Source organism: Emys orbicularis, chromosome 6, assembly GCF_028017835.1.
Source record: "Emys orbicularis isolate rEmyOrb1 chromosome 6, rEmyOrb1.hap1, whole genome shotgun sequence".
In the NCBI taxonomy this organism is placed as follows: Eukaryota; Metazoa; Chordata; order Testudines; family Emydidae; genus Emys; species Emys orbicularis.
The window spans coordinates 35,673,776-35,701,134 of NC_088688.1; the positions used below are offsets into that span (position 1 = coordinate 35,673,776).

General features: G+C 41.9%; 1 protein-coding gene across 1 annotated transcript in view; it reads left to right on the top strand.

Moving 5' to 3' along the window:
• Window positions 1-394: 394 nt before the first annotated feature.
• The window catches only part of MAP3K1 (mitogen-activated protein kinase kinase kinase 1), a 98,588-nt gene continuing 71,623 nt past the window's right edge, over window positions 395-27,359 (top strand). Inside the window, exons 1-4 of the mRNA XM_065406682.1 lie at window positions 395-683; window positions 931-966; window positions 12,482-12,505; window positions 26,726-26,757. Coding sequence (XP_065262754.1) covers window positions 395-683; window positions 931-966; window positions 12,482-12,505; window positions 26,726-26,757 — 381 coding nt within the window. The remainder of the gene's footprint in view (window positions 684-930; window positions 967-12,481; window positions 12,506-26,725; window positions 26,758-27,359) is intronic.

The window sequence follows — 27,359 nt, forward strand, 5'->3', positions numbered from 1 at the left end:
CCCTTGGTCTGCGAGGAGTGGGGGAGGCAGGGGCCGCCTGCCGGTCCCGGACCCTCCAGCCCGGGCTCCATCCCCGCGGGGGACGGCTGGCCGCGCGCTCCCGCCTGACAGGTGCGGGCTCCTCAGGCCAGGCCTGGCCCCCTCTACCGAGCCGGGGCACTGCCCAGCGTGGGCACAGCCGAGTCCCGCACCACCTGCCCGCGGGCGGCATCGAGCGGCCGCTCCCAGCCTCACCTTCCCAACGGCGCCCCCACTGTCCCCGAGCCTGCGCCCAGTTCCCACCCCCCGTACGCCTTTTGCGCAGCCCACGCCGCTGGCGCAGCGGCCGGAGCGCGGCTCATCCCCCGCCTCCCTCCCCCGGCGCTCCGGAGCCCGATGTGACCCGCCAGGGAAAATGGCGGCGGCGGCGGGGAATCGCACCTCGTCGTCGGGATTATCCTCAGGCAGCAGCGCGGACGACGACGCCGCCGCCGCCGCCTCCGGGAGCCTGCAGAGCGGCGCGGGGAGCGTGCCCGGAAGCGGCGGGGGGCTGCTGCGGGCGGCGGGCGGCGGGTGCCGGGAGCAGCGCTCCGACTGGAGACGGAAGCAGCTGCGCAAAGTGCGGAGTGTGGAGCTGGACCGGCTGCCGGAGGCGCCGCTCTTCCTGGCCGGCTCGCCGGAGTCCCCCGACCTCTCGCCGCCCCGTTGCCTCGCCGGCGGCTCCGGCCCCGCCAGCCCCGCGTCCTCCCCCGGCCGCTGCGCCGCGCCCCACGAGCCGCTGCCGGACGGGAGCCCCGCAGGAGCCGACCCCGCCGCCGAGAGGAGGATGGAGCCGTCTCCCCCTGCCGGGTGAGGGGCGCCGGGCTGAGAGCTGGCGGCGGTGGGGACCCCGGAGCCTCACAGGGGCAGCCCCGGGCAGAGGTTGGGGGCAGGAGGCCCTTGGGAGGGGAGCGGAGGCGGGGGAGGCTGCTGCGGGCGGGGGCGGCGGCGAGGCCCGGCTCTGCTGGCGGAGCAGGGCATAGAGCTCGCCCGGAGCCTTGCCCCTGCCACCGCTCGAGCTTTCGGGGGTCCGCAGAGACCCAGCCCGGGAGCCTGGTGCAGCACCCAACGGGCAGGTAGCGGGGACGTGCTGCTGGCTGCCGCCCGGGGCCGAGCCTGCTTGTAGGGGCGATGGGATCTGCGTGGGGGACGGTGATGGGGGTGGCTGGTGTGGGGTCGTACCCTCGTCAGCCCCCCGTGTTTGTAGGGGAGCTGTCAGCTGTAAGAGACGCGGGACGCGCGGGTGGCGAATGGCCAGTAGTTTGCAGTGCCTAGTTGGCTTATGCAGGAGGAGCTGCAGGTTAATGGAGCTGAGGTTGTGTTTCCCAGCACTGTAGCCTTGGCACCAACTATTGCATTTGTGTTGCCTTTGCCCTGCCACCCCGTTTGTGTGTGCTGGTCTCTGGGAGTCCTGGGACTTAGTTAAATGGGAGTCGCAACTGCTTGGAGAGGGTGTGTGTGTGATTTATTTCTGCCTGAGCTCCGAGAGGCTTTGAAGTTTGAATTTGCCCTGGTGGTTGAGGACCCAGGACCGGATGTGTCAGCCATTCAGTTTCAATGCAGTTAAACCCGTTAACCCTTCCAGCAGTCTTTCGCTTTGGGTGCAAGAGCGATAGCCGAGTGCATTTGAATCTTTTTTTTTCTAAATCACCCCCTCCGTACTCATCCCCCGCCTAAAAGTGCTTCTGGTTTGTGTAATCTAGATAGTAATGTCTCTAAACTTCTTAGATTTTTACATTTAAACTAGTGGGAAAGTAAAGGCAAATATATTTAAAGTTAAATATTAATAAAAATGAGTCCTTTCTCCTTGGCTTGTTTCACTTGAAATTGCAGAACTGTTTTGTTTTTGCTTAGTAAAAAAAACATGCATATCTACTCTGCAAAAATGTAGACAGTGCAATGTGTTTCAGGGGTTTATACTAGAGAAAACATATTTGAATGGTTGCACATCGTGTGAGATGATACATTGTGCCCTTGCAATGTTTGTCCTATTCTGTATCTTATTTGGTAAGAGTTGAGATTTTACAGAGCAATTAACATCGCATCACAATACCAATTAACAGGTATTGTGATGCGAACAGAGGCACAAGTTCAATGACTACAGTGCATTTGATATAATATATATTACGTACACAAAAGCATTCAGAATTATAGCTACCATGTGCATATTTTAAGATGCCTCGTTATGTGCTTCAGAATACATTGTACTTACTACTTTTAATGTACACTTGCTAGCTTTTAGTGTGTTCATAGGTGAGAGTAATGGTGGTGATAGATCTTGTAATCTTGACATAGATTTAACAGTTAGTTTCATAAGGATTGTTATGTGAGACTTCCTGTGTAAATAGTGAATTGCAGTACTTGGAGGTGAAGACTGACTGTTGATAGATTTACTTTTAAAATTATTTTACAGAGAAAAGGAGCTTTTAGTTAGCCACTTAAACCACAAACAAGAAATCTGTGTTTCACATTTGTCGTAGAAGGATATTAAAAAATTTCCATTCTAGAGAATGCTTTACTAATATGGCAATCTGTCTAATAATCAGCAATTGTTTAGGTATCTAGATCTATTCTGTACTGTTTGTGGACTTTGGTCTATATTTAAGGCAGTGTACATTACTTGACAGTAGTATGGCACTAGCAGATGAACCACCAATCTAGCTATAGAAAGATTAATAGGAAATCTATGTTAATGAAGTTACTTCAAGGAGAAGATGATATATTGACTTCGGCAAGTGACTTGTATTAATTTGATTTTGTAGCATTATCTCTGGGGTTTTGTCAAGGTATGAAACTAAAATGTACTTTATTTCATGTTATTCCCTCATATGTGGGTGTCACCACTGTAGCAAATATAAACAGTTCAGTACCACATCAGAAGAAAAATAACTAGCGTAAACAGCATCAAACATGCCTTTAAAGACAGTGAAAGATTCTCACAATAATTTTCAGTGGGACGTATTGCTAGTTGTTATGGGTTCAAGAAGGTCAAAATTTGTCACATCAGGAGATCACACTTACACTGAAATATTGACTCCATCCTTGCTAACCAATTCCACAGATACAAGAATTTCTTTAAGGTAATTCCTGTTCTCTGTTTCAAACATTTTTTGACAGCTTTTCTTATATTTAAAGCACCTAAGTTTGCACATGTTGAAGTATGAATATACATTCAATTTGAAGGAAGAAAGGTTTCAAGAACTTTAATGGCTTGTAGCACCATCTCCATAGTTCTAATAATAGAGATGTAACAATTATTTCATATGAGAGAATATTAAATGTCAAGTGCATTATTCTGTTTAATAGTGCAATGAGATTACACCATAGTTCTGAAATGTTAGTTTCAGTCTCTGGTAATTAATTATAAGAGACCTAACTGAAGGATTAATATATAAATTCAGCAATATTGTATAAACCTCATGTTAAAGACTTCAGTATATTCGGTGCAGTCTTGCCTGTAAACAGATGTGGGGACCCTCCTTTGTCAGAGTATTTCAATAATTTAAAACAGTTTTTACACCTACTATAGTAATAAAGTAATCTAGTCAAATACAAAATAATTAAAATTTCTTTTGTGTACTAGAAACACCCACAATGTTCTGTGCATTATATAAATGTGCATGTGTGCACACAATCATTGCCCAGAAGAGTTTAAAATCTAAGAAAGCAAACATTTGATGGATGGAATGATGTCCATCAAAATACAATATTTTGCATGTATAGTACATTGTTTTTTTAAATAAATACACTAGTTATACTCTTCTTCCTCTCTACCCAGCCATTAGTAGTTAGCAGATACTATACTTGCTCTCAAGTCCCCCTACCAGCATTTTTGGTATTACAATCACATTTTCTTTTTTATAAATAGATTTTCCTGTTCTATTTCTGTGTGAAAGACCCACATAAAGCAGAGGTATAAACTGGAGAAAGAGTGAAACTGATTCTGCAGTGTGCTGTTAAATACACAAAATAAAAATGTTGTTTCATTAATCTCTCAGTTATATTGTCTTACCTACTATTGTGACAAAAAACAAACTTTCAGAAAAATTGATTTTTTGTGTGTGGTTTTGGTTCATTCTCTAATGTTAATGTGAAATGCAACCTGAACACACAACAATTAAGTTATTTTCCATCTCTCTTGATATCAACTTATTTATACTGTTTACATTTAATACTGAACAAACTGTTATGAATTTAATAGCTTATTAATTATTAGGCTCTCTTGGAATTTGGAGAGCTATAAAATCTGTTTGGGGCAGGAATCCATGAAAGAACAAGATAGAACTTTTTAACATTTCAATTTTTTATCAAAATTAAATGCTTCACATACTGCCTTCAAAAATCTAACAAAACCTTCCATTATCTTTATCAGAATAGAATGCTGCATTCCTGAGGTAATACAACCGTTTGTGACACTGGTATGGTTCTGTTGCTAGAAAAGGCGGGGAAAGTACATTGTTGCTTTAAGAACTGTAGGGAATCTTTATTATGATTAACTGAAGAGTATTGCTGTAGGAATTTAAAAAGCATTTTAGAAAGATACCAGAACTTGCAGAAGTAGTGAAACTAGACAGTTTTTCCAGTCAATTGATAAGTTCTTGTAGCTTACATTCCAAGGCAGTTAAAATAAATATTGGGCCAAGAAAATTAATGCTTTCTGTATAGTTTTAATATAACTCTTTTACAGTGTTCAAATCAAATAATTGCCAACTATTTTCTTATGCTGGCATGGATGACGGGTTAACCAGCGTTCTTCAATACAAGACTTCTAACACTGTCAGCCCCATTTTTTATAAAAACAAAAAGCAGGAAGTGCTGCAGTTCAGCTTTCTTCACAGCTCTCCTCTTTATCTAGTATCCATAAGCAATAATTTTTTTTCGCATAGAAGTGTCTTCCATCTAGCACAAACAAAATTTGTTCTAAAAACGCGCCCATTTTAATATTATATCGACTATAAATGGCAGATTTGTTATCAGATATCTCAAATGTAAAGAAGGCATTGCCTGCTCCTGGTCTTACACTACTATGTAGATAAATGACTGATGTCGTTTGTTGGTTTTCTTGTGTTGGTGCTTGTGTTATAGCATGTTAAAAACACAATGGGAAGATTGCTGTTATGGCCATCTAGTACTAGCAGCAGCTTGCCAATTCTAGATCTGCTCCTCAATCCATGACACCTGCCTTGTTTTGTGAATTCCAAAGCAGGACAGAAATATATCATACTACAGAATACTTTATAGTAAAGAAAGGATGGGGTGAGTTGAATGTTTTTCATTGCTAAAACATAGTTTGGCCAAGGGTTCATGTCCTTCTGAATAAGTGATAATGAAAGGTAGTTATGTTGCATCTTTGCCATATGTTAAGCTTTCATATATATGGCACCTGCTAACCTGTTGCGGCCCTGCGATTGAAGTTAAAATGTATTTGGCATGGTAGGAGCTGCCTGAGTGGGTGAGTGTAAAGAAAATATAGTTAAAATAACATTTTAAGTATTCTGATCAAGTCAGTAATGTAGACTATCTTTCACTGATAGTGGCAAGTTTAATTATATCCCTAAGAGCTCATAAATAGGAAATCACTTCTCCCACTATTTAACACTAGCTTTTTTCAGGTGGAAGAGTGAGCAGAAGCAGCATGAAAGTGATGAATGCAGTCCTGGTAAATTTCATCCTGCTATTACTGCTGAGAGAGCACTATGCAAGTCCAACACAACAGATGCCAGGCTCTCATGATGGATCCTCTCAGACACTGGTTTAAAAATGGAGTGAAGAGGATGTAGGGAGAAAGGAATATGTGCAATGCCAAGCTGAATTTAAGTCTCTATGTCTGAATTTAAAATAGGACATGATGATAACTTCAGTACCACATTAGGATTTGCAGCTATGAATTTAAGGTACCAATGCACAGTAAACATTAAATCTTGTGCTTCAAGATTTAAACTGCATGGGAATGAGGAAGGAATTTCTCCTACCTTCTCTGCTGGTTTCCCCCCATCCTCTATGACCTACAAACATTTTTGTGTATGGGTTGGTTGTGTTGGTCTCTCTCTGAAGCATCAGGTATACAATTATTGCTCAGGCAGGATGTTGTATTAGACGGTTTGATCTGGCATGGCAGTTCCTTTGATCTTATGCAAAGTATACAGATTGCAACTTTAATTTATCTGGAGCTCTTTCAGGGGAGTTACTGGTATTGTAGATTAAATCTTCACTTCTACTGATAGAGGGTGTTATCCATTAAGATGTTTGGCTTAAATAGACAGTGCAAATCCAAACAGTGACAGTGCAAAATGTTTTGAAGATAAATTCAAATAACCTTTAATCATTATTTTTAAGACTTATAGGAGGAGTGAAAAAATGATACATCTTTCCTGTAACTTTTAGTGTTGTGGTGCATTTGTTACATAGCAAAGTTGGGCTCTGACTAAGTTTATTTAAATACTGTGTTTTGTATGCAATTTTTTAAAAATAAAGTTCAAAATCAGAAGTCCGACTCTGCACTGAAATTGTTCTAAGAACTAAAACAAGGGGTTGTGTTTGTAGCAGCAGTGGTGGTGAGGAATTAGTATGGTTTGAATTTCTAGAGTTCAGAACACAAACTTTTGTCTTTTCAGAGAGTCCTCAATCCTCTGTCAGAGCCTGATGTTCACCTTACTTTTGCCCCGTCTCCACTTATACTACTTAAGGTTCTATGATTGTAGCCTCGGTTGTTTTATCAAGGCAAATTGAACAGGAGTCTCTTAAGAGGTGGTCACTGTAGCTTTCTTGTTGGCTGTGGGGCTTGCTGTTAAGTAACATAACCCATTTATTTCAATGGGAGTTAGGTATAGACCAGATTCTTAACTCACTTGCTCTTCCCTCCCTCCTTCTCTTCATCCAGAGGCTGAGCATGTTGCCTCCAGAACACCTTCCATTTCCTGCAAGATCAGAGTTGGGAATCTAACAGGGCCAGCTTTAGGGATGGGCAACCCGGGCAACTGCCCAGGGGTGCCATGGACAAGGGGGCACTGTGCGGCAGCACAGAGGTGTGCGCTGTCAGTGTAGAATCAGAAGCTGCTCCTGGCTGGCAGGGAGGCGCTGCATGCAGGGGCACCCAGATTTCTCCGTGCTTCCTCCTGGTGGAGGAACATGGGGTGGGGGGGGAAAGAAGAGGTGAGCAGTGATGCACAGATACATGTGGGGGAGAGTGAGGAGCGACACCAAGTGCTCTGTGCATCCAGGTCACTTCCCCCCTGGGCCGCTGCTTTTCTGTTGTCCCCTTGTGCAGCCCAGGTGGGGAAAGTGACTTGGATGCAGGGAGCCCTGTTGTTGCTCCTCGCTCCCTCCCGCACAGCCCCCTAGGGGTGTGTAGAAGAGCAGTGTTTGAGGGGGGCAATAAACAGCAATGCCAAATATTCTGTGCATCCAGGTCAGTTTCCCCAGGTGGGTGCAGGTGGAGGATGCAGGGGTTAGGGGTGCAGGAGGGAGGTACAGGGGTTAGGGGCAAAGGGGGCACAGTGCCAGGGATAAGGGTGCAGGAGGGGGAGGTGCAGGGGTTTGGGGATTGGCATGAAGGAGGCACAGTGCAAGGGTTGGGGTGCAGGAGGAGAGTGCAGGGGGCACAGTGTGGGGAGTCTTGGGGGGCCAAGGCAATGGGGGCCATTCAGGGGCAATGGGGGGGATGCTGCACCCATGGGGGTCTGGGGCACCAAAATACAAGTTTTCCCAGGGCGTCATTTTCCCTAAGGCCAGCCCTGGAATCTAACATGAATATCCTGCATGGTACTACCATGCAACTAGAATATTGCTGTCCCTTAATGTGACTTTTAATTAAGTAATTGTGGGTTTTTTCTTTTGCTTAAGTCTTTGAAAGGCTTGCAGTTGTGTGGAATCTTAACACTAGCCAAACAATTGAGGAAAATAGCTGGCTCCACAAAAGAGCTGAAAGTCATATCCAAGATAATGGCAACACAGTATTTTATTCTAAAACTTGATGTTCAAGAACAATTTAAAACTAGCCATTGTTTACTTTCCCCTGACAGTTAAAATGATTCTGTTCTCATTGTGTTTAAACTTCCCAAGTCTCTAATTTTTAGTAATTGCTCTTATTCGTTCATAGATTCCATAGCCAGAAGGCATCAATGTGATCGTATGACCTCATATAAAACACAGGCCATAGAACTTCCCCAAAATAATTCCTTTTGAACTAGAGCACATCTTTATTAAAACAGACAAACAAACAAACAAAAAACAATCTTTATTTAAAAATTACCAATGATGGCAAATCCACCACGACCCTGGGTAAATTGCTCCAGTGGTTAAATACATTCACTGTTAAAAATTTACACCTTTTGCCAGTCAGAATTTGTCTAGTTTCAACTTCCTGTCACTGGATCTTGTTATACATTTGGCTGCTTGATTGAAGAATCCATTATCAAATATTTGCTCCCCATGTAGGTACTTCTAGATGGCTATCACCACCCCATAACTTTCTCTTTGTTCAGCTAAATAAATTGAGCTCTTTGAGTTTGTCACTGTAAGATCTGTTTTCTAATCCATTAGTCTCTCATGGCTCTTCTCTGAACCCTGTCAGACTAAGGCCTGTTCTACACCTAAAATTTAGGTTAATTGAGCTATATCACTCAGGGCTGTGAATAATTTTTCACCCTAAGCACTGTAGTTAGGTTGACCTAACCCCTGATGTGGATGCAGCTAGGTTGACAGCAGGAATCTTCCATTTACCTACTTCTGTTCAACCAGTTGGAGAGGTGGATTACCTACAGCAGTGGTGCCCAACCTCATATGGCCCTCCTTTGTAATAAGCCTAAGCACTACCTTATGTGGGCCAAACAGATTAAGTTACCTGTATTGATTTATATTTTAAGTTCAGCTTGTTTTGTATCTATTTAGATAGAAACAACCTATGTACAGTATTGTCTATTTACACACTTGTGTAAACTAAAATGATGTAAACATGACAACAAAACAGTAATGAATTGGCCATTAGTATATTATGTTGAATCAGGTGCCGGGCCTTATGAAATGCTCTGGTGGGTCGTAAGTTGGGCACCCCTGACCTACACTGATGGAAAAAGCCCTTCCATCAATGTAGGAAACATCTATGCTATGGTGCTACAGCAGCACAGCTGCAGCACTGTAGCTGTGCTGCTGTAACATAGGCATACCCCTAAATTGAATGAAATCCTTTTCCAGTAGGCAAAATTGGTAGAAGGTCCAGCAAAATTTTTTAGCAGTATTGCTAACTTTGAGATTTAAAAAAAAAAAAAGTCAGTCCCCCAAAATTTGAGGTTTAAAAAACCATCGAATCACATTTTTTAGTCCTTTTTTTTTTTTTTTACACTTTTTTTTAAACTCCCACTACTCCTCTACCTATGTGTATGAGATAATTTCAGGTTGAAAGGTCATCGTTTAGCGCAGTGTTTCTCAACCAGAGATCCGGAGCCATCTGGGGGGCTGCCATACAGGGCTGGCATTAGACTTACTGGGGCCCAGGGCAGAAAACCTAAGCCCCACCGCCTGGGGCTGAAGCCCAGGGCTCCAAGCCCCGCCAACCAGGGCTGAAGCCAAAGTCTGAGCAACTTTGCTTTGCAGGGCTCCCTGTGGCATGGGGCCCCTGGCAATTGCCCTGCTTGTTACCCCCTAATGCTGGCCCTGGTTTTCATATGCAGAAAAACTGTTGTGGCACAAGTGGGCCATGGAGTTTTTATGGCATGTTGGGAAGGTGGGGGGCTCAGAAAGAAAGAGGTTGAGAACCCCTGCTTTGGTGCACACAAAAATGCATACTTCATAGAATCATAGAAGATTAGGATTTGAAGAGACCTCAAGAGGTCATCTAGTCCAACCCCCTGCTCAAAGAAGGACCAACCCCAACTAAATCATCCCAGCCAGGACTTTGTCAAGCTGGGCCTTAAAAACCTCTAAGGATGGAGATTTCACCATCTCCCTAGGTAACCCGTTCCAGTGCTTCACCACCCTCCTAGTGAAATAGTTTCTCCTAATGTACAACCTAGACCTCCCCCACTACAACTTGAGGACACTGCTCCTTGTTCTGTCATCTGCCACCACTGAGAATAGCCAAGCTCCATCCTCTTTGGAACCCCCATTCAGGTAGTTGAAGGCTGCTATCTAATTCCCCCTCTCTTCTCTTCTTCAGACTAAATAAGCCCAGTTCCCTCAGCTTCTCCTCATAAGTCATGTGCCCCAACCCCCTAATCATTTTCATTGCCCTCCACTGGACTCTCTCCAATTTGTCCATATCCTTTCTAGGGGGAATGGGGGGGGCGCAAAACTGGACGCTGTACTCCAGATGTGGCCTCACCGGTGCCAAATAGAGGGGAATAATCACTTCCCTATCTGCTGGCAATGCTCCTACTAATGCAGCCCAATATGCCGTTAGCCTTCTAGGCAACAAGGGCACACTGTCGACTCGTATCCAGCTTCTCATCCACTGTAATTCCCAGGTCCTTTTCTGCAGAACTGCAGCTTAGCCCGTCGGTCCCCAGCCTGTAGCAGTGCATGGGATTCTTCTGTTCTAAGTGCAGGACTCTGCACTTGTTCTTGTTGAACCTCATCAGATTTCTTTTGGCTCAATCCTCCAATTTGTCTAGGTCACTCTGGACCCTATCCCTACCCTCCGCATATCTACCTCTCCCCCTAGCTTAGTGAACTTGCTGAGGTGGTTCTCCCTGGCTAGTCAGATGGAGTGTCTACTTACTCTCGCCTCACCTATAAAATAGGGGAGTTACATTCTTAACTGTCTCCCCTTCTACTTTCCTTCCTTTGACAAAAGGAGGACTGGATGGTAAATAGTTTGAGAACCGCTGACCAAATGCATCATGATTCATCCTCACACTTAGAAGTTATATTACTTTTTAAAGGTGGGAGGTTGCAGCCAACTTTATCAAAGGCAGTCTCACTTCCACTTACAGGTAGACCAAAGGAAAATGGTAGCCATCTTGCTGGCTTCAGTCTCATTGACAGTAATAGCAGATGGTGGCCATTTTGAATATCAGAAAATGTGTGAGTTGACAACCTTTCATGTTTTCATGAAACAAGTTAAGAAAAATTGTTAGGATAAAATTGCAAGAGGTGGCAATATTGTGTTATCAGCTATGGCAATGTTTCATAAGAACATAGAAACATAAGATGTCATACTAGATCAGAACTATTCCACCTAGTTCAATAGCTTGTCTCTGCCCAGCACCAGATGTTTCAGTGGAAGATGCAAGACACCCCACAGTAGGTCAATTTGGGATAATCTGCCTGCTATGAAAATCTCATCCTCATCCCTAATAGTCAGATTACCTTAACCCTGAAACACAAAATTTTATACTCCTTCTAAAACTCTTCTGTTAGCATTAACTCGTATAACTCTGGAAATTCTTCTTATCTGTATAATCATCCTATCCCTCTTAGAATCTTGCTAAGATCTTGACCTCAACAACATTCTGTGGGAATGAGTTAACATCTGATTACACATTGTGTGAAAAAGTATTTCCTTTTTGTGTGTTTTGTATTTGCCACTTTTCATTGAAGTTCCCTTGTTCTTTTGCTATGACATAGGAAGAACAGAAGTTGAGTTACTTGTTTTATATCATTTATTGTTTCATATATTGTTACCGTGACCCTCTTATTTGCCTCTGTCTAAAGTAAACAATCCCAGTCTTCTCAGTTTCACCTTATATGGGGTTTTTCTATGCCCTTTAACGTTCTTATTGCTCTTATCCTAATCCTCTCTAATTCTGCAGTATCCTTTTTTGTGGTGAGATGATCAATACTGCACACAGTGTTCTAATGAGGGCATATCATTGATTTTCATAATGTCATTCTATTTTCTTTACTATTTCCCATGCTATTCTAATGCATCCTAAAGTGGTTGGTTTCCATTGCATATTAAGCAGAGGTCTTTTCAGCTTTCCAGAATGAGGCACAAGTCCCTTCCCTGAGTTGATAGTTAAAACAGAACCCTATGAGGAGTATGAGCAGTTAATTTTTTCCCCTCCACTATGAATTACTTTTCACTTATTTCCCTCAGACTTACTGTGACTGCCCTGAGGCTTGTTGTGAACCTTTTATATATGGCCATTATGTCTATAACTTCAGAATTGCTTCTGGCCTGACTTCTGCTCTTTGTGTTTTTAGAATGTTGCGATAGGGCTTGTGTGTGTATACTTTCAGCATCAGAGGGACAGAAATCTGATTCATAGAGACATTAATTTGAAAATTGGATTTTTTGAACAAATTACAATCTCTAATCCTAGTAGTAATGAAGTGTGTCTACAGTATGCTTTCTGAAACATGGTGTAACCCACACACCTCCTGGGTGTGGTGTTCTGTCCCATCTAGTAGCATTGAGACCACTTAGAAAGAGAGATAAAATGAGTCTGCTCTACAGCCTTAGCTAACTGCTAGTTGGCTTTTAGCTCATGCAGTAGAAGCTTATGCTTTATGCTTCAAGCTTCAGAGGCCCCAGGTTCAATACCACCGAGCGACGACCGGGGTCTGTCGGTGTTACAATGGCATTCTATTTTCTTTAACCAAAAAACTATAAATCACAGTGTGAATTATGCTGTCTCCCCTTACTCAGGTGCTATTCACCAGCTATGTATATGGAGCCACACACAGTTGCTAGTATCTGAAACATGTAATGAAATGCGTAGTTTATGAAAATGTATTTTGTGACTTCCACAGAGGTTCATTTATAGGTTAGTGAAACAGTCAAACGTCTGTCAGAGTTTTTTCTGCTGATGCTACAACTAAGATATAAGACCATAACTCAAGGCATTTACAGAGAGATTAATTTTCTTTCAGTTTGCTTACTTTGTAGTTTGACAGCACTTTATGTGCAGGCTTAGCATAATTAGATTTTTATCTTTTTACAACTTTGACAAATATTTTTCTATTATTGATTTAAATGTCCACAGTTATGAGACATTTTTGGGGGGCAAACAATGGAGAGGATGTCAGACAATTTATTTTAATCACAGTAGTTGTTGAGATTCAAAAAGTGAAAGCTTTAAAACACAAATTTTGGACATCACATGTCAAAACATACAAAGTTAAATATCCTTAAATCAAATTCTAGTTCTCATGCAGCATTTTTCTTACTTTGCCTGTTTATAAATTCAGTTATTAATGATGGAAATGTTTGTCGGTTTGTGTGTGTATGGTGAAATCAACATTTACTGATCAATAGACTTGGAAGAATTACACTTTTATGTGTAGTCATTTTGTCTTTCCTCTGTCAGTATTTCACACAGCAGCAAGGGGAAAGAAAATCATTTAAAAAGAATCCAAAAAAGTGACTGTAAAACCGCAAAAACTGAAATAGGATGGTGGGGCCAGGTGTAATACCCAGTACTCTTTTTAACTTGTTTTTTTAAATTGACTAGATTGTTGTCATTTATTTAATCAATATACTGAATATTCAAATAAACCACATCTAGAATATCCCATAGTTTTTAATTTCATTTGTTCTTTCAGTAATTTAAATAATGTATAATAAAAAAATCCCTACATGTAACAGGAGTGACGACTCTAATCATAGACTATATCTGTTTGCTTAACGTATACAAAGTGTTATTACTGTTCAAATTAATGAATAAGCTCACTGAAATAGCTCCCAATGTTTTTTCCAAAAACACACAGCGTAATTAGGAATAAACTACCTTAATTGAATGATTTTATTTGGAAAGGATGGGGTCCTAAATTGTGAATATTCCACGACCTTTAAACCTGAAACACTTTTGAGAACAGAAATAAGCAACTTTTCAGGAAATTTCAGCAAACTTTAAAATGAAAAATTTAAAAACAAAGTAAGGGACTTACTCCTTTTAGAAAGTATATTCAGTTTGATAAATAAACATTACTATTTTTAAAAACAGAAATTTCCATAACACTTCCCTTTCCCTTTGTATTTCCAATAATGAGCTTTTTTGTAAATATATAATAGAAATTAATATGCATAATTTTCTTTGTTTTTAATCCATTGTAATTGCCCTTTCCTCAGTTCTAGCTTCACGTTCCCCCATGGGCATGGTGTTCACTCCCTTTCACTAGCTTCTCCTCTCTCATTTCATAGTTTCATTCTTCCCATCCAGTCTGTCCCAGAGCCTACTGATTCTTCTTCTCTCTCCGCCATCATTGAGTTAGGCAGCTCTGTCTTAATTCCTCCTGCACAACTAATAAATAAGCTACAAAATCTCCTCTCCATTTGCAAACATACCCTGATGTCTAATCACCTCACTTCCGTCTCCAGTCTCCCAAACGGGCAGAATGGTGACTAAGGGTCTGATCCAGTCTTTCCAGTGACTTCAGTGCATTCTGTTGCATTTAGAAATGGAAATAAAGCATTTTCTTTACCATCATATTTTTACTAAGGGGATCCTGTTACTTTTTTTCTTTCCCTGAAAGTGAAAGAATGTGTTCAATACTCAAGGACAGTGATAGCGACTTTCATCGCTCTCTTCATATACTGATTAAAATCATCTTTTCAACTAATCAACCACATGACTCATGTTTCTTCTACTGAGCAGGAATCAGAAACCTGGAAATGTCATTTAAAAAAAAAAAGCAAAGATTGATAATTTGTATTGCAGTCGTAACTAGGGAGGGACCTCAGTCACAGATCAGGGACCTCATGGTGCTAGTCACAAAGACACTCTGCCTCAGAGAGATTACAGTCTAAAAATATGACATGATGCATTCAGTTGACAAAATGGGGGAGGCAAGATGATTTGTGGGAGGTTGACCTAACAATAAAACAAAATTAAGTTTAGCCTAATAAGCAGATGTTTTAGCTTGCCATTTACCTAGCCATTGTCAAATGTTGGTGTGTTATATCATATTTCAGACTTCTGGCACCAAATATTTAAATGGGGAAACTCATTTTCAGCCCATATTCTTTCTGATGCTAATGGCATCTAAGCTAATTTTCTAAGTAACTTGTAATATTTTTGTTCTGGTTTGGGCAGACAGAAGTAGCCTTACTTAACCTTCTTAAATATATTTAAAAACTAACTACACCTCTACCCCGATAGAACGCGACTGATATAACACGAATTTGGATATAACGCGGTAAAGCAGCAGGGAGCCCCGGGCCCTTTAAATCACCGCCCGAGTCCGGCAGCCGGAGCTCTGGCAGTGATTTAATGGGCCCGGGGCTCCCCGCAGCGGCTGGAGCACCGGGCCCTTTAAATCACTGCCGGGGAAGCTGGTCCAGTCCGGCACAGCATACCGGACTGAACCCAATATAACGCGGTCTCACCTATAAGGTGATGAGATTTTTTGGCTCCCAAGGACCGCGTTATATCGGGGTAGAGGTGTTGTCAAGGCTGTATCCCCACTTTGAACTTTAGGGTACAAATGTAGGGGCCTGCATGAAAACTTCTAAGCTTATCTACCAGCTTAGCTCTGGTCCGCTGCCACCATCTTAAGAATTCCCTCCCTGGGAAGCCTTGAGAAACCTTTCACCAATTCCCTGGTGAATACAGATCTAAACTCCTTGGATCTTAAACAAGGAGAAATTGACCCTTACCCCCTCCTTCCTTTCACCAACTCCTGGTGAATACAGACCCAAACCCCCTTTGGATCTTAAAACAAGGAGAAATCAATCAGGTTCTTAAAAAGAAGGCTTTTAATTAAAGCAAAAGGTAAAAATCATCTCTGCAAAATCAGTATGGAAAATAACTTTACAGGGTAATCAAACTTAAAGAGCTCAGAGGAATCCCCTCTGTCTTAGGTTCAAAGTATAGCAAACAAGATAAGCACTCTGGTAAAAGGTATATTTACAAGTTGAGAAAACAAAGTAAATCTAAGACGCCTTGCCTGGCTTTTACTTACAATTTTGAAATAAGAGAGACTTGTTTAGAAAGATGGGGAGAACCTGGATTGATGTCTGGTCCCTCTCAGTCCCAAGAGCGAACAACCCCTTAAACAAAGGACACACACAAAAGCCTTTCCCCCCCCAAGATTTGAAAGTATCTTGTCCCCTTATTGGTCCTTGGGGTCAGGTGTCAGCCAGGTTACCCGAGCTTCTTAACCCTTTACAGGTAAAAGGATTTGGAGTCTCTGGCTAGGAGGGATTCCATAGCACTGTACACAGGAGAGCTGTCACCCTTCCCTTTATAGTTATGACAGGTGTACTTTTTATTTAACAAAAAAAGATGGTTTCTTATTAAAAGTAGTTCTATAGAACGGTCAGTTTGTCATATGTGTATTTTTCCAAGTAATTGGAAGGCTCTCTTTGCTTTATCCTCCTACCATGAAATATATTCATATCTCAGGTCTATATTGTGCTGTTTGCTTACTTTACACTGCTAGTTCTAAATCTTCAGAATTATGTGAGATGTTTGTGGATAAATTCTAAATCCACAAGAAAAATATAAATTAAAAATGTGGAGGTACGTTTTTTCTTTAAATTGTAAGTTTAAAACAAGTTGAATCCTCACTTGATCAGAAATAAGAGTTCTGTTAAGATTTGAAAAGGTTTCTACAGAACAGACTATCAAATCCAGTGTTAGAATTTTCCTTTCCAACCTATTTTCCAAGTGTTTTAAAGGTCATGCTTCTAAAACAGTTTGGTTTGATGGAGTGAAATTGTCTGTCTACAATGTTAGGTCCTACGAATAGTTCCCTGTTTGTTCTTTAAATCACATTAGTCTAGTATATCTTTTAAAATAGTTACATATATGTGGTAAGATACAGATTATTGTGATATCTTCAGGTTTTCTTTCTAAAGTACAGTTCAGCTTCAGCATGTTCAGATGCAATAGTATAGCATTTTATTATCCAGGTAAATATCCTTAATACTGTACATCAGCAAAAAAAAATTTAGTATGCTGTATTGTTGATATGTTGTAACTTGCTGTGTTGAACCATGGGTATGTGGCAATGTTTTACAGTTCTGCTATTAGCAAAGATCTTCAGTAGAGCTAGATGGAGAAAGAATAGGTGGGTTGCTGAGGAGCCAGGCAAGGCACTGAAGAAACTTGGTCAAAATCAGACTGTCTCCAGGTAGCTTATTGATTGTTGGCAAAGTCTGATGAAAATTTTTTTCCAACCCGCTCTAATCTAGCTCTAGTTTTAATTTCTGGGTGAATTTGGCACTCGTGGAAGTAAACAACTGTTCATCTCAAATAGACTTTGTTAGAAAACATGTATGCACTTGCTTATCTTCAAGCACAGTGTTTTTAATAAGTCTGCGTACATGTTTATTTAAGTTTATGCATAAGTATCTGCAGGATTGGGGCCTAAATAAAGACATAGCTTCCAATCTTGCCATTAGATTTGTGTGGGCAGACCCCTGTGTGAATGTAGAGCCCCATTGACTTCTGTGGGACTCTGTGGGTGCAAGTGAGGATCTGATTGCAGGACTGGGGCCATAGTTGCCGGAGTGAAGCAAAGGCCTAACACTCAGCTTGATGGCATTTGTCTGATCTATTGATTTTAGTGCAAATCACCATACTGGAAAAGCCTGGTTCCCAGGAAAATCAGGACCCCAACATTGCTTGGTGCTGCAAGTAGAGGAACTCTCTGCTGCCTTCTGCCACTGCCTACACATATCCGAGGCAGCAGCTTAAAGCTGTGTGTGAACATTGTCAGTAGCATGGACTCTAATAAAAATAAGAAAGCCTTAGAGGGGGGGATTTGTAGGAGGGAAACCAGCAGGGAATGGAGGGGTGGGGCAGTGGTGGTGGGAGAAGCAGGAAGTTTGGAGGGGTAGAAAACGGGCCTGGGACGGAGGGGGGCAGGGCTGGTGGTGAGGAAAGCTGGGATCCAGGCAGAGAGTAGGCTTCACAATGGAGGGTAAGCAGGAACCTGGGGGGAGGGAATGGATGGAGGGCCACCCAGGGACTGGCAAGGGAATGGAGGGGGTAGGGAGCGGTAGTGAAGAGGGGAGGGGGAAACTAGATGGGTGGGACTTGGGAAGGGGAAATGGAGACCGCAGGGACCTGTAATGGGGAGTAGGGGATAATGGCAGGGCACAAAGAGACTGTACCATGTGGGTGCAAATGGGGCACCCTAAATATAGTGGGGGTGGGTGAGAATGAGTTGCAGGGAGCCCCTGAAGTAACACAAAGTGAGCTTGTGGAGGGAAGGGAAGAATGCAAGAAGCCCCTTGTGGGTGCAATGTTCTCTGCCTACAGAAGCTGCAAAGTGTCTGACTCCCTAGTACTAACAGTCTCTGTAAAGATTCTCCGTGTGTGTGCCAGTGCATGTTGATTCTGATCTTCAGCATTCCTGGGCTTCTCTTGTACAGAGATTGCCAGTTGTGCTGAGTTATATGGTGATTTGTGAAGTGGACAGAATTGAACTGGATTAAAACCCTAGTTTCAGAATGTGAAAGGATTTAATATACTAACACCCTGTGATCTAGCTGAATCATGGGGAAATGTCAAAAATTCAATTCAAAGTGTAAACCTATATCTACTCTTCTCATCCTATAGTGTATTTAAGACCTCTAACATTAGTAAAACAAAGTTTAAAAAAATCTTGGCTGTAGGATTCTGATTAATAACAAGTTTTCACTTTTCCTTTTTACTTATTTGTGAAACCTATTCAATTTTATTTGTGTTTGTTCATAACCTTGAGACTTGCTAACAAATTCTTTCTGTGCAGAAATATACATGGAGTTAAATCGATCCAAAACCAAGTTAAATCAAACTTTTATCTTTGACCCAGGTTGCCTGCACATTGAAGTCCAGGACCTCTATGGTAGCATTCTCTGAAATTCTTCTGGTTCCATGCATAGGCCAGTTAGGCAGAATTGGAGGGTCTCAATGTGTGGATGAAATGATGGCATTGGGAGGAGGGATTTAGGTTTATTAGGAACTGGGGAACCTTTTGGGAAAGGAGGAGCCTGTACAGAAAGAATGGGTTCCACCTAAGCCGAAACACAACCACATTGCTGGCATGTAAAATTAAAAACGTTGTAGAGGAGTTTTTAAACTAAGGACTGAGGGAAAACTAACAGGTGCGGCGGTGCTTGCAGTTCAGACATAGACATGCCTTAGGGAAGGATTTATTAAAGGGGATACTCTATATCCTAGTAAAGAGGAATGGATAGAAATTGATAAAGTGCAGATAGGAACTGAAGAGAAACAGTCAAACAGGAGTCCAATTTAGTTACATCACATGAAGGCAGAAAGCTAAATATTGACAGGTTTTATAAGTGCTTCTATTTAGACTTTTATAGCATTTGTATACTAACACGGGTGAACTTGATTGTCTGGTATTAAATGAGGATATTGATATAATAGGCATATCAAAAACTTAGTGGGAGGATGCTAATCAATGGGATATGGTAATGCCAGGGTACAAAATATATAGGAATGGCAGAGTAGGTCATGTTGGTGAGGGAGTGGCACCATATGTGAAAGATTTATACTATATTTCACTCTAACTGTACCATAGAATCTCTGTGGATAGAAATTCCATGCTTGAATAATAAGAGTATAGCAGTAGGAATATATTACTGACCACCTTACGGGAATGGTGACATTGATTGTGAAATGATCAGGGAGATTAGAGAGGCTGAAAAAAAAAACAGAAAACCCAGTAAAAATGGAGGATTTCAACTATCCCCATAAAATTTCTAGACATCATTAATGACTGCTTCTTGGAGCAACTAGTTCTGGAACACACAAGGAAGAGGCAGTTCTTGATTTTGTCCTCAGTGGAGCACAGGCTTTGGTCAAAGAGGTGAATATAGCTGAACCACTCAGTAATAGCAACAATAATGTAATTAAATTTAACATCCATGTAGTGCGAGGGAGGGCAGATAAAAAAGAAACACACCACAGTAGCATTTAACCTCAAAAGGGGGGATGACAAAAATGAAGAAGCTAGTTGAATGGAAATTTAAAGGAAGAGTAAAATACCTCCAAGGAAGAGTGAAATGCCTGCAAGTTTTATGGAAACTATTTTAAAACACCATAGTAGAAGCTCAAACTAAATGTGTACCCTGAATAAAAAAACAACAAACCAATAAGAGGACCAAGGAAAAAGCCACCCTGGCTAAATAGCAGGATAGAAGAGGTGGTTAGAGGCAAAAAGGCATCTGTTAAAAATTGGAAGTAAAATCCTACGGAGGAAAATAAAAAAGAGCATAAACTCTGGCAAGACAAATGTAGAAGTATAATTAGGCAGGCCAAAATGGACTTTGAAGAGCAACTAGCAAAGACACAAACTAACAGCAATTTTTTTAAAAGAAAATACATCAGGAAGCCTGCCAAACAGTCGGTGGGGCCACTTGATGATCAAGGGAGACAAGGTCATTGCGGAGAAACTGAATTAATTTTTTGCATCGGTCTTCACCGCAGAGGATGCGAGGGAGATTCCCACACAGCCATTCTTTTTAGGTGACAAATCTAAGGAACTGTCCCAGGCTGAGGTTCGGTAGAGGAGATTTTGGAACAAACTGATAAATTAAACAGTCATAAGTCACCAGGACCAGAAGGTATTCACTCAAGAGTTCTGAAGGAACTTAGCCATGAAATTGCACAACTACTAACTGTGCTATGTAACCTATCACTTAAATCAGCCTCTGTAACAGATGACTGGAAGATAGCTAATGTAATGATGATTTTTAAAAAAATCTTGAGAGCTGATCCTGGCAATTACAGGCTGGTAAGCCTAAATTCAGTACCAGGCAAATTGGTTGAAACTATAGTGAAGAACAGAGTTATCACACCCGATATGTTGGGGGAAGAGTCAACATGCCTTTTGTAAAGGGAAATTATGCCTCACTAATCTATTAGAATTCTTTGAGGGTGTCAAAAAGCATGTGGACAAAGATGATCCAGTCGATATTGTGTACTTGGACTTTCTGAACGCCTTTGAGTTCCCACATGAAAGACTCTTAAGCAAAGTAAGCTGTCATGGGATAAGAGGGAAAGTTCAGTCATGGATCAGTAACTGGTTAAAATATAGGAAACCAAGGGAAGGTAAAATGGTTAGTTTTCACAATGGAAAGAGGTACATAGTGGAGTCCTCCAAGGATCTGTACTGGGGCCCGTGCTGTTCAACATATTAATAAATGTTCTGGAAAAGGGGGTGAATAGTGAGATGACAGTTTGCAAATGATATAAAACTATTCAAGATAGTTAAGTCGAAAGCTGACTGAAGAGTTACAAAGGGATCTCGCAAAAGTGGGTGACAATGCAACAAAATGGCAGATGATATTCAACGCTGATAAGTACAAAGTAATGTACATTGGAAAAAATAATCTTAACTGTACATACAAAATGATGGGGTCTAAATTAGCTGTTGCAACTCAAGAAGGTGATCATGGAGTCATTGCAATAGTTTTCTGGAAACATCAGCTCAATGTGCAGCGGCAGTCAAAAAAGTTAACAATGTTAGATACCACTAGGAAAGGGATAGATGATAAGACCGAAAATATCATAATGCCACTATTTAAGTCCATGGTAAACCTACACCTCGAATACTGGTTGCCCCATCTCAAGAAAGTTTTATATTAGAATTGTAAAAGGTACAGAGAAGGGCAACGAAAATAATTAGGGGTATGAACAACTTCCATATGAAGAGAGATTTAAAAAGATTGGCACTGTTCATCTTAGAAAAAGAGACAACTACGGAGCAATATGATTGAGGTCTATAAATACATGAATGTTGTGGAGAAAGTGAAGTATTATTTATCTCATCATGTAATGCAAGAACCAGGGGCCTCCCAATGAAATTAATAGGCAGCAGGTTTAAAACAAACATAAGGGAGTACTACTTTACGCAATACAGTCACACCTATGGAACTTGTTGCTAGGGGAAGTTGTGAAGGCAAAAGTATAACTGGGTTCAAAAGGAATTAGATAAATTCATGGACGATGGGTCCAATCAGTTGTTGCTAGCCAAGATGGTCAGGGATGCAACTCCATACATTGGGTGTCCCATAACCTCTGACTGCCAGAAGATTGGACTAGACAAGAAGGAATAGATTAATCAATATTGCTCTGTTCTGTTCATTTCCTCTGAAGCATCTGGCTCTGGCCATTGTTGACACAGGATAGTGGGCTTGATGGATCATTGGTCTGATCCCGTATGGGCATTCTTGTGTTCTCCCCTGATTTGCAAGACTGACATGTAGAATGGGTGGGGGACAGGGCCAAAAAAAATGAAGTGGAGGTTCAGTTTCCACAGGTTTGGTATCTAGGCCTTCAAACCTGTGGATGCTGGCCAGCTGTGCATAGGAATCCTCTGTGCTATCTCCCATGAGCCATAGTGATGGGGTCAGCTGTGTTTTGACCCCTGTGTGGGGAGGATCACAGCATGAGTAGTGAGAGTTACTGCTGCTGAAAGCATTAACTTGGCATGATTTTTACTGAGGATCTTCTTTGAGGAGAGCAAACAGCTGTCCCCTGGGTCTCATAGACTTTAAGGCCATAAGGGACAATCGTGATCATCTAGTCTGACTTCCTGTAGCCTGTGATGTACAGAACCTCACCCACTCACTCCTATTATATACTAATAACCTCTGGCTGAGCTCCTGAAGTCCTCAAATAATTATTTAAAGGCTTCAAGTTACAGAGAATCCACCATTTACTCTAGTTCAAACAAGAAAGCAACCCATCTCCCATGCTGCAGAGGAAGGCAGAGAACTCCCAGGGGAACCCGGGGGAAAATTCCTTCCCAGCTCCAAACATGGCGTTATGTTAGGTCTCATGAACATGTCAGGGTCTCTCAGCCAGATACCTGGGAAAGAATTTGCTGTAGTAACTTGGAGCCCTCCCCATCTAGTGCCCATCTCCTGTCGTTGGGGATATTTGCTACTAGTGGTCACAGATGGGACACATGCTATTGTAGGCAATCTCTTCATACCTTCCCCTCCATAAACTTATCAAGCTCCGTCATGAAAGCAGTTTTTACCCCCACTGCTCCCCTTAGGAGGCTGTTCCAGAATGTCACTCCTCTGATGGTTAGATACCATTGTCTAATTTCAAGCCTAAACTTGTTGATGGCCAGTTTATATCCATTTGTTCTTTTTCTTTGAAGCTTATGTGGTGACATACATGGATATTGTGGAGGTATGTGACAGGTTCATGGATCTTGAAGGCAAGATCTTTTGTTTACAACCACAAAGAATTTAATAATGCAGCAAGGAAAGACACAGAATCAGTATTTTGAGTACAGCCATGATAGCTATTAGCCCAGGCTGCTTCTGGAGCCTGCAGGAGTCAGGCCCTCAATTGCCTGTGAGAATCTTCCCCTTAACTCACTCAACATGTCCCTGACCATCCACTACAGGTCTGCAGCCAGCAATTTTTTCTCAGGCTGCTCCACAGCCAGACTCATACTGGTTTCCTCTGCATTCCCAAGCACTTTCTGGGGACCCAGCAGCTCGGAGATTTTCCTTTGAAGACCCTGTGTCTGCTTCACTACCTTCCTGAGCCTTGCACAGGCTGGTTTATATTTTGTTACCTAAAAGGAAATGGGGACTGACACAATATGGGTCATAACCTTGTTACTCCCTTCCCATGTTCAGTTATAAGGCATGTTTTTATAAGGAGAAAAGGTGGTTATGCATGGAGGAAGCATCCGGCATAGCTCTTTTCTCCCTTCAGCACAGCAACACCATAACCACTTTGGTGAGTGAACACAGGGACTTATTAGGTTATTGTATACTTCATTTTAAATTATTTTAGTGCATGGCCTTTATGAATAATCCTGTTGTTTAGCCAGGACTTAGTACTACAGCTGTCCAAAACCAGCAGTCCCTGTATTAATATTGAAAGACTGTACCACTCCAGTTTTACAGTATCTTTATATCACCATTTCAACAAATGCAGACTCCAATTTCCTCTAGTTATATAATAGATGAACTGGTGAATACTTAATATTTAAGCTGGTGAGGAAGTACCTAAAAAGGCTACCACTCATTAAAGGTGCTTGTCATAGAATCATAGAATATCAGGGTTGGAAGGGACCTCAGGAGGTCATCTAGTCCAACCCCCTGCTCAAAGCAGGACCAATTCCCAACTAAATCATCCCAGCCAGGGCTTTGTCAAGCCGGGCCTTAAAAACCTCCAAGGAAGGAGATTCCACCACCTCCCTAGGTAACGCATTCCAGTGCTTCACCACCCTCCTAGTGAAATAGTGTTTCCTAATATCCAACCTAGACCTCCCCCACTGCAACTTGAGACCATTGCTCCTTGTTCTGTCATCTGCCACCATTGAGAACAGCCGAGTTCCATCCTCTTTGGAACCCCCCTTCAGGTAGTTGAAGGCTGCTATCAAATCCCCCCTCATTCTTCTCTTCTGGAGACTAAACAATCCCAGTTCCCTCAGCCTCTCCTCATAAGTCATGCGCTCCAGACCCCTAATCATTTTTGTTGCCCTCCGCTGGACTCTTTCCAATTTTTCCACATCCTTCTTGTAGTGTGGGGCCCAAAACTGGACACAGTACTCCAGATGAGGCCTCACCAATGTCGAATAAAGGGGAACGATCACGTCCCTCAATCTGCTGGCAATGCCCCTACTTATACAGCCCAAAATGCCATTAGCCTTCTTGGCAACAAGAGCACACTGTTGACTCATATCCAGCTTCTCGTCCACTGTGACCCCTAGGTCCTTTTCTGCAGAACTGCTACCTAGCCATTCGGTCCCTAGTCTGTAGCTGTGCATGGGATTCTTCCGTCCTAAGTGCAGGACTCTGCACTTGTCCTTGTTGAACCTCATCAGGTTTCTTTTGGCCCAATCCTCTAATTTATCTAGGTCCCTCTGTATCCGATCCCTACCCTCTAGTGTATCTACCACGCCTCCTAGTTTAGTGTCATCGGCAAACTTGCTGAGAGTGCAGTCCACACCATCCTCCAGATCATTAATAAAGATATTAAACAAAACCGGCCCCAGGACCGACCCTTGGGGCACTCCGCTTGAAACTGGCTGCCAACTAGACATGGAGCCATTGATCACTACCCGTTGAGCCTGACGATCTAGCCAGCTTTCTATCGACCTTACAGTCCATTCATCCAGCCCATACTTCTTTAACTTGGCAGCAAGAATACTGTGGGAGACAGTATCAAAAGCTTTGCTAAAGTCAAGGAATAACACATCCACTGCTTTCCCCTCATCCACAGAGCCAGTTATCTCAATAAGCCAATAAGCCTATTGTCCTTTCTTTGGTGATTAAAGTGATACACTGTCTCCGTCTGCTCCTCAGCATCTGGATGGTATTTGTAGGTAGCTCTGTTTTCTGTCTTCTTCACCTGGCACAATAACTGTCCTATCCTTTCTAGTGCAGATTTTAGTGACAGAGTTCTATGTGTTTGCCACCTTCAGACAGGACTCTGCATCAGGTGTCAATCCTACTCAGGGTCCATGTTAAGGTCCTCATGTTCCTATCTCTGGATATGCATAGGGACAGTTACCACAGTAACAGTCTGTGCTCCCTGCTGCCTCTAAACTCAGGGAGATGGTGATTCTGTTGATGGTCAGTTTTCAGCTACTGATTAGGGCATGCTGCAAGATGCACCTGTTCAAACAAGCATTTCCCTAAACAGCCCTGTTATAAAATGCTTAGCAGGTTGGGACTTGTACCTGAGCATCCCAGATTATTGCTTAAACTACAGTTACTGGTAAGTAACCTTTTTCTGCCTTCTATAGATAAATGATGCAGCTTTAATCTTGGACACTTACATGCTACAGTAGTGAGCACTGAAGATGAAATAACTTGTCTGTGAAAAACTGTTGCTTACTGGAAGTTAACAAATGCTGTACAGAGGTTTTCAAACTGTCTTTTATGGACTGCTGGTGATCCGTAGAGAGTTGGTTGGTCACATTGGGTTGACTTTCTTCATTATCTCCTGCAGTCAAATGTCATAAAAACGGCTAAGAATACATTAAATACTTCCCTACTATTCCTTTCCCATGTAAGCAATTACATTAGTCTTCATAGAGATGTTGTGATAGTGAATTGAAGGAAGTAGGGACATGTGATTGTGAATGGGTGCGGAGGTGATCTGCAAAATCATGAATTGGGAGGAGGTGGTCCAAAATACAAATTTGGTCAAAGTGAGATCAACATTTTTAACTTAAGTTCTCCTTGTCATTTAAAATTACCAAATCAATCAAAGCCATCCTCTTGCTTTAGATTTGTACCAGAACACTGCTCAAGGTGTCACAAAGTCCTCTATCAGGTCTGTAATTTTGAAACATGCCCTTAATGTCACAATAGAAGGGTCTCTAGTCTCTTCTGGCAAAAATCACTTTGGACATCCGTATTACTGGGCATCAAGTGCAACTGTCAAACAGGAAGGCAGATGGATTTACTTATATACAGTTTGAAAGTGTCAGACTGTGTGTGTGTTGGGGGGGGGGGTTGTTGAGAAAAAGATGGAAAAATCAGATCATTTTTTGCTTAGAAATGTTTGCTCAGTACATTTTTTTTTTTTTTTTTTTAGAATGTTACACAAAAAAGTTGAGCAAGATGAGTTGTCCATCTGCAGAAGTTACAATAAATATCTTTTTTAGAGTTCTTACCACTAGTCTAGACCTCGAGTTCCTTTAAAAAAAATTTTTTTGGAAGGGGTTACATCATACTATTGTTTCCAAAACCTGAAGGTTACAAAGTACTGTTTTTGTACAATCTGGTGAATAACAAGTACATGTCTGGAAGTCTCTGAAACCTTGAGGCTGGCTGGCTGGCTCCTTTCAGGAGCACTAAACTCACCTGGGGAAAAAATGATTTAGAAAGCACATGGAGAGAGTGCAAAAGGAACTGCTGCAGTGTGTTAAGTAAATATGGAATTTAAGCATTTTCCAAACTTACAAGAGACCTATTCTTTTTCTATTTTATATTTAGTTTTCATCAGATCTTGGAACGGAGGCAAGAAGAAACTAGGGAATGAATTTATAACAGCTAAGGGAAATCTTAGAAAATATGTGAGGTATTTCTTATTGCAACAGATATTAACACAAAAGCAGGGGGCTGGATTTATACTGAGCTTGAAAAGTCCATCTATAGGAGAATCGCAGCTGTTCAAGGTGCCCACAAGGAGAGCCTACAAACCGTCACAGCCCCAAAAATGGTCTGAGAACCATATGATTTGCTGATTTAGCATGCTAACTTGGCACATGTCAATGTAAGTTTTGAAAAAAAATTAGTTTGGGGGATCCCAACACTTCTTTTGTTTTTTACCCTAATGGAAAATCAGAATGTTAAGACAATCTGCGTGGGTTCCACTGTTACAAACAAATTGTAGTATTTCCACTTAACCTTGAGTTTGCTGTCAGACTTCTACTGGATATCTGCCTTCAAAAATGTGTCTGCATCCTCCAGACAAGAAAGAATGGCCTTCATAGCAGATCTTAACTGCACAGGAAAAAAA